Genomic DNA, 15,001 nt, shown 5'->3' with positions numbered 1-15,001 from the left:
GGGGGTGCAAGCCCCTGGATCTGTGTGCCGGATGAGGGGAGGCTGCAGCTGCTCCTGCAGCAGGAGCAATTATCTTTGGTGCTTGGCACAGCCCGTGCCCAGCACCGGTCTCAGGCAGCCTCCTTTCATCTGGGGCACAGATCTGGGGCTTGCACCCCCGGGAGGGCTGTCAGGCTGTGCTGGACTCCTCCCGGGGGTGCGAAACCCCAGATCTGTGCGCTGGGTGAGGGGAGGCTGCCGCTGCCTCCTGGGAAGCCAAGTAAGCCTGGCTCTGAGTGCCCTTGTTTTGTTTCAAATCCTTTTTGTTTTGTTTTGATTTCAGTTTGGAGCTCAAAATGCTTTGAAATGAAACACCTGGCAAAATTTCACACAGCACTAGTAATTAGGTTATGTGAATGTTTTATGTTGTGTGTACACATGCAAATAACTTATTTTCCTAACTTCCTTTCTTCTTTAGATCTGTATTTCAGCAATACCCCTAGTATTCTTATATAGAAATTTTAAGGAAATATGTGTTGCTTTTTAAATGAACAGTCTTAGTTTGGAGTTCGTTGGCTGTGCTGTAGAGAGAATGCTACGTTAATTACTGAATGCAGCTGGAAAACTGAAATCAGCACGCGTACAACTGGCAGTAAAACACACACTAGTAAGCAGGGTTACCCATAAATCTACCAGTGTGGAATGAAATAAATTAGGTTCAGCTGAATCCAGCTTTAATTTGAGAGGCTGGCTTTGTTCCCATCTCCTATGTGAGAGCATTGCACAGTATCTACTATTAAACAGAAACAGTCCTCTTAAAAATAACATTAAGTGTTATGTGCACGCAGGTTAGAGTTAGACAAACCTTGAGTAATTTGGTTTGTTCTTAAACTGCCTTGTGTAATTATTGGAATATATTGCACTTGTACCAGGAGAAGAGGCTAGAAAAACATCAGTAGTTAGAGAAAAATTTGACTTCAGAATTTCATCTTGTTCTTTCTCCATCTTAATTCCAATATAACTTTAGCAGACATTTGTCTAGAACTCTGAGCTAAGTGGTTTTATAACACTTGTTTAATGTGTTGCTGGCTGCTTCAGGATAAAAGCTACCTTGTTGCTTGATTTTTATTTATTTATTCTTCATTTGATTCATGAGTCCCTTCTTAAAAATGTAAACAGTTTTTTCTGCATTGAAAGCAACACATTGTTCAGTTTGAAGTTCTTATATGGTTGAGCTTTTTTTCAAACATCACATATTGGTAGATGTTGTATTTGTTTACTGCTTAAGATGAATCCTTTTCCCCCTTACTTGCTGAGATCATTGTTCAACATTTAGTATTTTCCTAGCAAGAGTATTCCAGTTACAGCTTTAGATGAGTTTGATTTAGTTAAGCTAGACCAAAACTTTCTGTCAAAGGAGCAGTGACTAATAGTCTGTCTGCTGTGCTACCTAAATCTCAGCTAGCTATGGAATATCTACTCTACTACTTGAATTCAAGACACGATTTTTCTTCCCCACCTAAAATGGAGGGTTTGAGTAAAGCCCTTCATCTTGAATTTGAGTACAAGACAGTGGGGCAGGGGAGAAGGCTGCAGCAGTAAAAAAAACAAAACAAAAAACCTGACATTGAAGGTTGCAGCAGCTGCATCCTGAAACCTCTGCCTTGCTGCCTGCCTCCTCCCTCCTGCGACTGCTGTCCCTACCCATGTCTCATTTTGCAGCCTGGTTGGGGCTGGAGCATAGTTGTGGCAGCAGCAGCACTTGGCAGGCCCCAGAGGCAGAGCTGGGGCCAGGGCTGCCACTTCTGCAACAATTGCTGTATGGTTAGGTTGGGGCCAGAGCAGTCATGCTCCATGCCCCAGGATGGAGTGGAGCTGGAGAGTCAGCAGTGATAGCAGGAAGGAGCAGGCAGCAGGTGGGGAAGGTACTCGGGTGTGCAGGCATCGTGGGGGCAGGCAGCAGGGGTTGGGTAAATGTTGAGAGGAAAAAGGTGGTGAGGGGTAGGACACTTCACTTACAATGTTGAGAGGAAAAAGGTGGTGAGGGGTAAGACTCTTCACTTCCCCCACCACCAGCCTCCTTGCCACTATTTGACCTGCTACAGTGGCTTGGGAGATGGATTTAAGAAGGCCCTCCTTCTTAAGGAAGAACTTCTGTGAGGCTGGTCAAACATTGGGACTGGCTATCTCAGAAGCAGGGAAAATATGACCCATAGGCTGCATCCAGCCTGCCAGGCGATTTTTCCTCTGGCCTGCAATTGTATTTGGTCCAGCCTGTGGCTGCTCCTGTTGTGCTCCACGTGGGGTTGAGCCCTGCCTGCTCCTGCCAGACCAGCATGTACTGTGTTCCAACCTTTGTGTGCCGGAGGGCCCTGGCCCTCACCAGCACACAGCTTCTGGGTGTTGCTGCTGCTATTGCTGCAGCAGCCTGGGGAACTACTCAGCTCCCCTGCCCTCCAGTGGCTGTTCCTTCTGTGTCTGCTGAAGTGGGTAGGGGAGTAGGGCCAGGTGTGGGGAAGCTGCAGCTGGGCGGAAGCATGGGGCCTGGAGTGTGGGGCCCATGCCTAGTGGAGGGAAGCCCCTCATGATGGAGCCAGCAGCCTTCCCTGCCCCCTGCTGCCATGTGAAGCTCCTGGGACTCAGCTGGAAGTGGCAGGGCAACCTGCACAATGGAGTCACGCTGGCTCAGCCTCACTCCATGCTTCTGAGTAGAGTCCCCAGAGCTGCACGTGGCAGCAAGGAGCAGGGCCAGGCCACTAGCTTCATTGTGTGGGGCTCCCTCCTCTGTGGCATGTAGCTCTGGCTGGGTCCTGGGACCTGCACATGAGATGTGGGGAGCCCCATGTGATGAAGGTGGACTGGCATGGCCCTGCTTCCTGCCACCACATGTAGCTCCTGGACCTGGCAGAAGCCATGCAACACTGGGGGGCTCTGCCTGCACAGGCCATGAGTGCCCTGAGGGCCTGCTACATGCTTCTGTTGCTGCTGGCAGCGGGGCTTGTGCACCATGGGAAGCGGACATGTGGTGGGGGGGGCCTCACATGCATGCCCCACCATACCCACACCCCCCTATACCCCACATACAAGCTTATATTCACACACACCCATGCTCCCCATACACCATATACAAGAGTAAGATTTATTTTGAGCTATTGTACAATCACTTCTATATATACTATGCACACATGCACAAATTGGACAAAAATATTTTTAATAAATTTAATTTTTAATAATATTAAAAAAATATTATAGTAGATGTTTGATTTTTAGTATATGACTTGGGTTTTTTCTGGTTCCAAGATGGCAAACCCCCCTCCTATGTCCTTGTGGACAAGGAAAAGGACTTCTTGTGGCAAAGGGAAAGGTTGGGGTTAGGGCTGGGACTTCCAGTCCCAAGGTGGCAATCAGGGGGGGGGGTACCTGTCAAGGGGTGGAGCTACCCTTGTGGACCTCTATAGCTTATCAAAAGTAATTAAGCGGCCTTCCAGCTGAAATAATTGCCCACCTCTGGGGTACGTGCAGAAATTGTGGAATCTCCATCAGTTACTTCCATCCTTGGAAATTTTCAGGAGCAGGTTAGACAGACAGCTGGGATGGTTTAATCAGGGATGATTCTGCCTCTGCATGCAGGTATAGAATCTAATTTTTGGGTGGTTATCTTAAATTTAGTCACCTTGAGTTCAGGTAAATGCACAAAGCAAAAGCCAAATTAATCTACTATGGTTGGGTGTCAAACACTCTATATCTTCAATAAAGGTTGATTTATGAGTACACTCTTTTTAGTTAAAGTAAACTCTCCCTTGCCAGAATGCTTTGCAGAAAGAACCAAATACCTTTCGGAGCTGGGCAAGGCCTTATCAAGGCGTAGGCATTTTAAGAAGTAGTGTCTTAACTGTGCTTCAGGTGGTCTCTCTCAAATTTTGTAACTAACAGTGGGGGTGATGGAAGGAGAAGGGAAATCTGTTTGCCCAAAGACCCTTGCGGTCACTCTAGTGTTTTTTTGCAGTGGGATATTCTGCAGCTTGATATCAAAAAAAGTTGTATTCATTTGGGACAGCAGTGGTCCAGGAGTGAATTGGCTTTTGTAGCAAGGTAATGGAACTACCATTTTGTCATGCATAGCATACTCTGGAATACAAAATGCACCATGTTTTTGAAAGGCAGAATAAAGAACACAGATTTTTTCCACAGTTATGGCTACATAGAGCGGGGGCAGAGCCTAATCTTCAGCTGAATCGCCTTCCCTTTCCTATTTAACTAAAACTAAAATCATAGCTGCTGCTGAAGACTGGTTTGCATGGATGGCTCTTTGATTTTTAGTATTATAGTAAAGTAGGACTGGAAGAGGCCAGCCCCATACTCAAGGCAGGATCATCCCTGACTAAACTATCCTCCCCAAGTCCTGAACACTTCCAAGGATGGAGGTTCCACAATTTCTGTAAATAGCCTGTCCCAAAGTTTGACCAACCTCATAGACAGATAATTCCTCCTAATCCCCTTCTTGAATTTTCTCTGCTGCAGTTTAAGGCTATCGCTCCTAGTCTTGTTGCTTACAGCCACAGGGAAAAGCCAGTCTCCATCCTCGCTGTAATTACCCTTTAGGTATTTGAAGACTGTTATCAAATCCCCCCTCAGTCTCTTTTTCTCCAGACTAAATAACTGTCTAGTTCTTTCAACCTTTCCTTGTAAGTCTTGTCTCCCAAGCCCCTGATCATTTTTGTTGTTCTGTGCTGGACTGTTTCCATCCTTCTTGAAGTGTGGGTCCCAAAACTGGACACGGTACTTCTGGTGAAGCTTCACCAGTGCTGAATAGTTGGGAAGAATCACTTCTCTTGACACTCCTGTTAATATGACCCAAGGTGCTGTTGGCTTTTTTTTTTTTTAAATTAAGCAAGAGCACGTTGGTGGCTTATATTCACTTTATGGTATACTGTAACCCCAGGTCCTTCTCTGCAGCATTGCAGCCTGACCTTTCAATCCTGAGTCTGTATCTGTGCATACAGTTATTTCAGCCCATGTACAGGACCGCACTTGTCTTTGTTTTAACTCATCTGACTGATTGTGGACTATTTCTCCAGCCTATTCAGGCCATTCTGGATCCTAGTCCTATCCTTTGGAGTATCTGCAACTCCACCCAACTTGGAGTCATCCACAAATGTGCTAAGCATGCACTCAATCCCATTCTCCAAATCATTGAAGATGTTGAGCAATACCAGACCCAGGGCAGACCCCTGGGGCACTCCAGGTGATACCTTCTCCCAACTAGATATTGAGCCATTGATGATTATATTTTTAAAAGAGCTAGAGTTTCCAGGGCTCTGAATTAAGAGAGGAGAGAGATCAAAAGCAGGGAGCAGACAGTAAAAAATTCCTTAAGATTAGCCTGATCAGTGGAATTTTGAGACCATTAAAAAGGCGAGACTATTATTAACACCTGTGGAGTAAGGAACAATGAAGCATTATCAATTGACTTGCTCAGCTTCCTGAATAGTATTGCCACAGCTGCTGGAGGGTGAAGCAGAAATCAAAGAAGGGTGCTTCTGTCTTGGTTAGAAAAACAGCTGCCCAGCTTAGTCAGCCCCCAGAATTGAAGTGTTTGTAATTTGGGGAAAAGGGTGTATGTAGCTTGTGAGAAAATATGGTACCAGAGCTAAGGGTCTGTATTCTCTAAATAGATACTGCTGCTTAGTGGTTAGAGATTAGTTGGAACTTTTTGCTTCAGTTTACTGTGAGATCACGTTGGGCCATGAGCCTTGTAAGTGTTCTGAAGATGTGCAATCTGCTCAGCAAGTTTTCCTGAAATAAGTGCTTGTATTGAGTGGATTTTGTGATCAAGATGGCCGTAAACTGTATCCTTGGGGAACCGACTGTCTTGCTTTTAATCCACTGGACAGAGAACATTGGACAACTACATCTGCTTTTTGCAAGCTTTTCATTGGACTATCCTGTTACCTCCTACAGGAGTTCTGAGATTTGCTTCTGTGTTGATGTCTTTAAAAGGATCTGCAACTCACTTGAATGCTTCTGCTTCTGTCTTTCTTACTGTCAGATTGCAGGTCCATCTCCCCAAGTCTAGTTCCTACAGCAGCTGACCTGCCGGAGAGAGATGGTGCAGGTTTCACCCTCAGAATCCATATTTTCACTAAAGGATTCTTGTTATAGTTAAAATTGACACTAGTTAATAGCAACTGAAAGGCCAGCTTCCAGGTGCATGACCCCTGGGGACCGAAAGTCAGTGCTTTCTAAACTGCAGAGACAGCAAGGAAGAGACAGTTTTGCTTATCTGCTGCTGATACCCACTACCTGGAACTTCCAGTGGTTTCAGAGCTGCATGCCCCATGGACTGTATCAGGATAAGCTGTGGTTAGTGTTCCGCATTCTCTTTTTTACTAAAAAAGAAAAACAAAAAAACGGTCTGGGAACTTTTCAGGGTATATCTTCAAAACATAAAAACTGGGATGAAATCTGGATTCTCTGCATGTGGCTCCGCTGTTCCCCACTCGTGCTGGTTAACAGGGGTTTGAACTGAAAAATAGGTGTAAATCAGTAAGAACTGAATGACTTAAAAAAAAAAAAAAAAAATCAGGGAATTGATCAGTGAAAATCAGTAAAAACTGAGAATGCAGAACGCTAGCTATGATATCCCAGGCTGCACATCCCATCAGTGCTTCCTCTGCCACCCACATTACACCATTAGCCCATGGTTTCCACCCCCTACCTGATCTTTGTTTTTGTTTTTTCTCTTCTCCCCCTACTGCTGCTTTGTATATCCATGTCCCACCCCTGCCACTGCTAAACTGTGTGGGGACTCTCCTGCTGCACTGTGACCCTCCTGGCCCCTTCTACCTCCTGTTGCAGCATGTACCCTAGAGTCACCCTCAGCTTCCCAAGCTGCTGCCACCCTCAGCTTCCCAAGCTGCCTTGTCCCCTAGAGCGGGGGCAGGAAGTGGTAGCTGGAGGAGGGAGCAGAGCCTGGAACCACAACAGTTTGCCGGGTTGGGGAGGCTGTGACTGGGCAGGAGCCTGGAGGGCCACAGTGTTACTTCTCATGGGCTGTTTATTGGACAGCCCTGCCTTAGAGAATTCCTTATTGGTGCTGCTGTAGTTTGGCATGTAGACCTTTTGTTACAATCATGTAAACAGCTTGTGTTTGGTTATTTTAGTGAAAGATTCTTCATGCTACAATTTTCAGGTATTGCAAATGTCATTTTTGTACACTAACATCTTGTTTCCTTTTCAGTCTTCTACAAATCATGGGCATGCTCTCTCATAGCTTTTGCATGATGCTTTTTGTAAATTGTCCAGTTTGTATTTGGACTGTCCTTTTTTTCTCCTGAGGGAGTTCTGAGATCAATTTTTGTGATGATGTTTTTAAAAAGACTTGCACTTCACCTGGTAATAGAATGATTTTTTTTCAATCCAGTGCACATCCTGTTTGAATGTCCCCTCAGTAGCTGCAGGGGTTTAGGTTGTAGCCGTGTTGGTCTAAGGACATAGGCAGACAAGGTTCCTTGGGTGAATTTGGTATCTTTTATTAGACCAACCCAAATAGTTGGAGAATATTTATTAAGCAAGCTTTCGGGTTCAAAAACCCTTCGTAGCTGGGGTTTCAGTAGTGAACTGTCTTGCTAGCAAGGATCCTCACCTACATAAACAGCACCAAGAAAGAAGTCAAGTAATTTCTGGTGTTTATCAGATTAAATCATAAGAAAAAGAAACCCTGAATGCTTTTTCACTTGCTTGCACATCTGTACAAATTTATCTTTGCTCAATTGGGGCCACGTTGGTTGTAGTTTTAAAGTTTAGGAAAATGAAGAATAAGGAAGCCTTATAGCAGGGATGGGTAATTATTTCTTCTGGAAAGCCACTTATGTTTTGGTGATCTGTCAAGGACCGCACATGCAACCTTTTTCTGAAGATATCATTTTAACAAATTATAGATAAGTGTGTGTGTGTGTGTGTGTGTGTGTGTGTGTGTGTGTGTATCAGTATAGATATCTATATGCACGCACGCATCTACTATAATATATTTTAATTGTATTTTAAGAAATATTTTTGTCCTGATTTTGCTTTTTTGAGCATTGTATATAGAGGCAATTGCATTATAGCTCAAAACAGTCTTACTCTTGTATATTTGGGGGTGGGGGGACTACCTTTGCACTAGGTCATAAGAGCTGACTGGATGTGAGGTGAGGGGAGGAGGGTTGGGGGGGGAGGGGGGGATAAAAAAGGGCATGTTCAGCATGGCTTGCCTGGGTGGTGTGGTCTGCAGCTGCCTCCATGGTGCCCTGCATAGAGCTGAGTCGTACTGCTCCCACCTGGGGCAGCCCCTGCCTGCTGGCCCTGGCCCCAGCCCTGGCATGTTTTCCAGAAGGGCTGCTCCTACTTTACAGGATTCAGAGTCTGTTTCAACAAAACTTCTGAAGAACAAGAATTTCTCATTGGCTTGTAAAATATTAGCTGGAGGGTGTTCTGTCTAACTTGTAGCATGGACTGTAACAACACAGTTTACTGTACTCAGAAAATCTAAATATTTTTTTCTGTGCTATATACCATGTGTATACTTTCTCTTTAGATACAGTTGTTTAGAAAGGGAGGTGTACTTATTCTGCCTAATGTTGTTGCTAGGATTTATTCTTGCATAGAACACACCCAGCTACAAAGTGCTGAGTGTTTTCTTATGACATTGTATGAATGAACAACACTTATTCTCTGCTCCAAACCAGTGCCAGAATGGAACAGACTCCTCATTAAATTTTCTGGGATGTTGAGAGTGAGTGGGTGGCAGAGTCTGAACTTGTTTCTATATCCATACTTTTCCCCAAAGCAGAGGATAGGAGGGTTGGTGCACAGTCCTAATAAAAGGAGGTAATTAAAATGGTACTGTAGACAGTAGAACTTTTACAGAGTAGAACAATCTTGCGGTGGTTATGGTTAGTTAGGTGCAAATCTTGTGATGGTTATGTACAAAGTTATGGAGAACCTTGCCTCATTCAGGGACTTTTAATTTACTGCTGTTCATTTTATGCCTTAACCCTGTGATTCTCAACCAGGGTGCCCTGGGGTGCCCTGATTCTTTCAAGAGTGCCCCAGGGTGCCATGCAATTAGTACTGTTAAGTGTGCAAACCAGATTCACAGAGATTTCAAGTGGGAATCCATAGTGTTAAATACATTCAGACCTGTTGTTAGGGTAGGTCTAAGTGCCAGACGTTCTGGGAAGGTTATATTGGGCAAAAATGGCTGGCCCGATATAAATTAATTCCCCTGAGGAGGTGAACTAAGATTGGGAATGGATTAGCCCAATCTAACAGACATTTGTTTGTGTTCAGAGTGCAGCCCTGGGGCTGCATTTTTCCTATCCCACCCTCCCCCCCAAAAAACAAACCAACCCCTGACTAGGCTATTTTTAACCATTTGACCGTCCCCCTTCCCCTCTCCTTCTACCTTGACTTGCTTTGGTTGGGTTCCCAGTGAAGCTCTTGGCACCAGCGAATTCATGCACACGTTGCACCCCATTGTGATCATGCAGCTTAAAGGTATTGTAGATTGGATACCACAAATGTGCGTACATACCCTAAGTAAATCTTCACTGCTTATAGTAGAAATTGGCTGGCTGAGCAAAAATTCAGTTCTTGCTTTGCATTAGCCTCTTTCAACAATAAGCTCTAAAAATTGTTGATGTTTGAGGAAAACGCAGTTTTAGAGTCCTGATAGGAATTCTAGTATCACTTTTAAAATTGTTGATGAGTTGTTGCTTTATGGGGCTGGGCTGTGGCTTGGGAAATGGCTATCCTCACAGCAAAGCAGTGATGGTTACTAGAAAGTTATATTGGCAGTGCCTAGTGTCAGATACTAGGTATAGCTTCTTCTTGTAGTCCCTGGTTCAAGAAACATTTCTATTTGTTTAGAGGCAGATCATAAGAAGCTGTCTGATGTCTTCAGGAAAATTAAATCAGCCTGAGATAAAGTATTGCCAGTACAGACTGCCTAGTTGGGTTTTTTTCAAGCTATTAGGCACTGCTTTTTCCAGGCTGTTTGCAGCTGTCTAATGGTGTAGTATGTCTGCTTTCTTTCATGTACAGATTGACAAATTTAATACCTTTTAATTTTTTTTAATAGGTTGATATTTGGAATGCTGTATCCTGCTTATTATTCATACAAGGCTGTGAAGACAAAAAATGTGAAGGAATACGTAAGTCCCACATGTCTTATCTCTTCAGTTAAACATGCTGCTGTTGAAATGTATGGGAAATTTTACATTACATTATGCAAAGAATAGTCAGCTGAAAGTTTGACACAGGTTTTAACAGAGCTTCAGAAATATTAGGTACAAAAATAATGTTAATTCACCATCTATTTTTCATAGTCAGTTTAGAACTCTGAAAGTTTTTATAGATTACAGCGCTCAACATGTGCTATGTGTATGATGAAATGCAGTGTGGTATGTATTTCAGCAAAATAGATGCGTGGCATAGCAAGTTAGGATTGTAATATCTTCTAGCCCTGTGTCTGCGCTGCAGTTGTTATGCTCAGAGCTGCAAAAGTCATCTGAAGCTAGATCAACTTTAGGTGGTTCCGCTGTGCTGAGTTGCATGCTGATGTGGCTGAACTTCTACTGGTAATCAAGCCTGCTAAAGTTAGTGTGACTTTGGCTGTATGCCCTTAGATGCCTAAGAACTCTGCTTGTGGGTAGTCTTGCTTTTTTCGTTCATAGTAGCATGCAAAGTTATTCACGTGTATACATTCTTGTAAGCTTCTGACTGATTTATTTGAGCAGTCTAAATGAAACTTTGTTTTTGTACCTAACTTCTTTGGGTTTTGGTGGAGGCAGTAGCTTTACTTAAAGCAGGCTTGTCCAACGTGCGGCCTGCCAAGCCATTTTATCTGGCCCGTGGTGGCGGGGCCGCCATGGTACGCAGAGACGTGGTGGCGGCGGAGAGTGGAGCGGTGGCGGGGCTGCTGTGGAGCGCGGAGCTGCAGTGGCAGCAGTGGGGCAGTGGCGGCGGGGCAGTGGCGAGGGGAGGTGGGCAGGGTCGGCCTGCGGGCCCCAGCTGGCAGCGAGGGGAGGGAAGCTGCTTACCCCCACGGGGCCTGGCTCATCAGTGAGCCGGGTCCTGCCGCAGCTGCCCCAAGGGCTGCGTGGAGCGGGCCTTCCCCAACCACGCCTGATTGGATGAGCTGGAGATGGGCTCCACCCCTTGCCCCTGGCATGTGGCCTGGGGGGCTGCAGCATGACCCATGCCCTGCCTGCACGTGTGGTGGATGGAGGTATGAGGTACGTTCCCGTGCGGAGCTGGGGACGCCTCAGGGCCGGCCGGGGCGGACGGAGGCATGGGGGTAAGTTCCCACGCGGAGCTGGGGGCGCCTCGAGGTCGGCCGGCCCCGACAGAGGCATGGGATAAGTTTCTGTGCAGAGCAGACCCATTTCATTGTCACTTCCTGCAACTTCATTGGTTTCAAAGGTCACGTGACATCTCACAAGAAGTGACATCACATCAGGACGTGGTCTTTGAATATGGCTCGCCAGCCCACTGGGTGATTAAAAAGTTCGTGATCCGGCCCCACATTCAAAAAGGTTGGCTACCCCTGACTTAAAGCATGAAAACTTGCCACATCACTCACGTAATCTTTTCCTTGTATTCAGTAAACATAGCAGCTTAATCTATGCTTTTGATAGATAGCACTGCAAAGAATGGAATGACAGGAGTTCTGCTCCATTCTATATAATATAGTTAGGTTCCACACTTGTTTGTACTGTATGAATCTTAAGACATTTAGAGCTTCTCATTAGACTTTTAGAACTATTACTATTTGAATTATGCACAAAAAAGAAGGCCCCCTGAGTGCAGTGGGTTTTTTTTTTTTCTTCTTCTTCTTTTTTTTATCCATACTTGAAGCCTGAGGAAACTATTTATAATGTAAACTATGAATAGTTCATTTAAACCAAGTAATTTTACAAGAGCCAGAAAAAAATATAAAAGCTAAAGAGAGACCTTCTGCAGATCTTAATGTATCCAGAAGTTTTAGTGGGTTTTTGGCCTTCCAGAAGGTTTAGTATGGGAAGTTGTGAGGTCTTGGGTAGTTTCTAGGCCAGCTAGTATTTTAGGGATAAAATTTAATTCTTTAAATCTCACTAGGTAGCGGGAACTGTAGGTTATGGATCTAATACTGCAGTAATGCAGTCTCAATGATGAGAAGTCATGAATGACAGCAGCAAGGTCTGTATGCAAAGAAATAATTGCATCCTCCTCGTCAAAGAGCTGTATTAAACATTGCTGCTAGTTAAGCTGTTAACATTTTGGAGTCTAACAAGACTGGACAAAAAAAACAAGCAAATATTCCTTTATGCTTATGTCTTCCCAACTTGCTGAAGATCATAGAATCAGAGAAATAGGACTGAAAGGGACATCCATGGGTCTTCTAGTCCAGCCTCCTTGAGGCAGAATCATCTCTGTCCAGATCATCCGATATAAAATATTAGTGACACCACTTTTGAAAACCTTGTGAGTTTTAAAAGCTTCTAGTTTATAAATCTGCCCTCCTCTTAGTTCTGGTGTTCAAAAACACCACATTCCCTTCTAAAACTTTTTTCCCCAATTGTTGGTGTGTGAAAGTCTGCCAATATAAAGGAGACTACCCAAAAGGACACAGTAAATCTGAATGGACAAAGCCTGATTTTTGCCAGCCATTGTATTAGCACGCTATTTTCAGACAAGGTATGGTGGCATGGTGATATTGTCTGCACCTGAGTGATCCAGTTAAGCTTTACCTAAATAACTAAAGATAAAATGATGGATACTTACCTACAGTTGCACTGCTCACTTCCCTCCCAGCTTTTCACTCTTCTGTAAGGCTTCATTAACAAGGGTTGGCCCTCTCACTACGCTTTCTCCCCCAGCATAGAACTAATCTTTTAGAAATGAAGATTTTTTTTTTTTATTTTTTTTTAAAGGATGTTGAAAATTGCAATAAGAGCTGATAGTTAGGTATTAATTATTATCTAGTCTTCCCTGAGAGTAATGTTAATTATCACAGAATAAGTTGTACACATGGTACAGGTTTTCAAGGATACATAATTGCTATTGTAAGCTGTATTTTAAGATGGTCCCTGAATTGCTGCTGCTGCTACAAAAAATTTGTGAAATGCTGGCCTAGTTCTCTAGTTTGATGTTTGAACATTTTAAATCCAGGGACCACTTGTGAGGTGGTTTGCTATTTATTAATGTGTAACCTGGGCAGTACTCCAAGAGGTACCTCCTCTCCAATTGAAGGGATCAAAGCAGGTGCACAAGCGCTGTGGGAGGTATAGGGACTCTCCTCCCCCTATAGAGCAGAGCCAGACCACCAATGGGGCCTTAACCGTATACCTTTTAATGAGAGAACAGTACTGGGAACATAAATGGGCATAAACCAGGCAGTATAGGGGACACTACAACGCCCCAAGGGAGCAGGATTCAACAAAGGTTACACTTACAATCATTGACAAAAGACAGGGTTAACAAAATATAAAACACAAACAGCAGAACGAACAATACTGGTGGGTGAAATCTAAGAAGGCACAAAATGCTAAGGAAATAGAGGGCCTAGGTACTTGGAGGGGGAGAAAGGGGGAAAACACAATGGCCCCTTTTCACTGCAAGAAGACTTTCTCCTTGTTAGCTCACTCACCCCAAGTCACCCCAGCTGGGACTTGACCTCAGGTCTCCCATGTGGTAGGCAGAAATACTGCCACACAACCACCACTGGTGGCACTGCTCCGAACTGCTAGGGGTCTTGACCTTCCCAGAGCCCCGGCCTCGTGTCGAGCTGCCTAGCCTCTTATTGGAGGAGCTGGAAGCAGATCTGGGAACCTTTCAGGTCTCTGCTCAGATCCTGCTGGAGTAAGCAATCCTGGAGCCCAGCAGGGAGCCTCTCCTGCTGGCTGCTGGCCGCACGCCGTGCTGCTGAGGGTCTAGCTGCTGCCTGCAGGTCCTGCTCCTTCAGGCTCTTCTGGGGCAACTGCTCCCACCCTGCTGGCCCAGCTCTTGCCAGCTCTTTGAAGCTCCTTCCTTGTGGTCCCTTGCTGGTCTCTCTCGAGTCAGCTGCGCTGCCCCTTTTATCTCTCTCCAGGTGACCCAAGGGGCCAATCAGGGAACATGGAGGGTGAATCTCTGGGGTCTGCTTGGTGAGTAAAGGGAATCCCAAGTCCTCCAATCATCTTTGGCCCTTTCAAAACCCCTGGGCTAAATCATTACCACATTGGTGAGGAAAGGGAATCCCAAGTCCTCCAATCATCTTTTGCCCTTTCAAAACCCCTGGGCTAAGTCACTGCCAGCTAGCCCATCACAAATGGTTAACTGGAATTGTGAAATCCATTAACTAATGGCTTGTAACAGCGTAAATGAATACAGAGGAGAATGTGCGGGCCGGGAGCGGTCCGAGGCCCTCGGGTTTTTTTTTTCGCGCGGCGGGCTGCCGCAGCCCGGACACACCGGGTCGGGGAAGACAGGCGGCACGACAGAATTAGGCACGGACGCTTAGTGGTTGATTTTAAGATTATTTTACTTACACCGAAGATGGTCGCGGTGCAGGCAGGAAAACTTGCTTGAGTTGCGGTAACAAAACAAAACACTTGAACCTGCAGAACATAAGGGTACGTCACAATGGGGTTTCGGCGATGGGAGATGAACAAAAACCTCGAGAGTACGTCGCAATGGGGTTTCGGCGATGGGAAGAAAAAAACTGCAGGACTCGAACCCTGGGTAGAGCTCTGGATTCACTCGCACGAAGTTTGCTAGGCTCCGTGGAACTTGCGCGCAGGGAAGGGTACGTCGAGGGATCAGGCGATGACGGGGAGAGGCGAGAGGTTGATCAGACCTCTGTAGCCTTCTTGAGATGCACGCTGGGTCCAGTAGGCTCCGCAGCGCTTAGAGATCTTCACGAGACGTGAAGTTCTCCTCCTCCTGATGTTCGTGGAGTCCTCCAACTTGGGCGGAAACCACTCAAGCCTCTTATATGGCTATCACGGCAAATGTCTGCTGC

The 15,001-nt window shown here is 45.3% G+C and overlaps 1 protein-coding gene across 5 annotated transcripts in view; it reads left to right on the top strand.

The window, feature by feature from the left end:
- LOC102371710 (receptor expression-enhancing protein 3) overlaps positions 1-15,001 on the top strand; it is an 85,051-nt gene that overhangs the window by 24,442 nt on the left and 45,608 nt on the right. For 4 of the 5 annotated variants that reach the window (XM_006038416.3, XM_025194920.1, XM_025194921.1 and 1 more), the window contains exon 2: positions 10,100-10,172. In XM_006038416.3, coding sequence (XP_006038478.1) covers positions 10,100-10,172 — 73 coding nt within the window. Of the gene's footprint in view, positions 1-10,099; positions 10,173-15,001 lie in introns of those variants that run through there. The other variant, XM_025194922.1, reaches the window with a different exon arrangement.

Source organism: Alligator sinensis, unplaced genomic scaffold (genome assembly GCF_000455745.1).
Source record: "Alligator sinensis unplaced genomic scaffold, ASM45574v1 scaffold848_1, whole genome shotgun sequence".
Lineage (NCBI taxonomy): Eukaryota > Metazoa > Chordata > Crocodylia > Alligatoridae > Alligator > Alligator sinensis.
The sequence above is the reverse complement of the archived record's forward strand: the minus strand, read 5'-3'. Positions and strand labels throughout refer to the sequence as shown.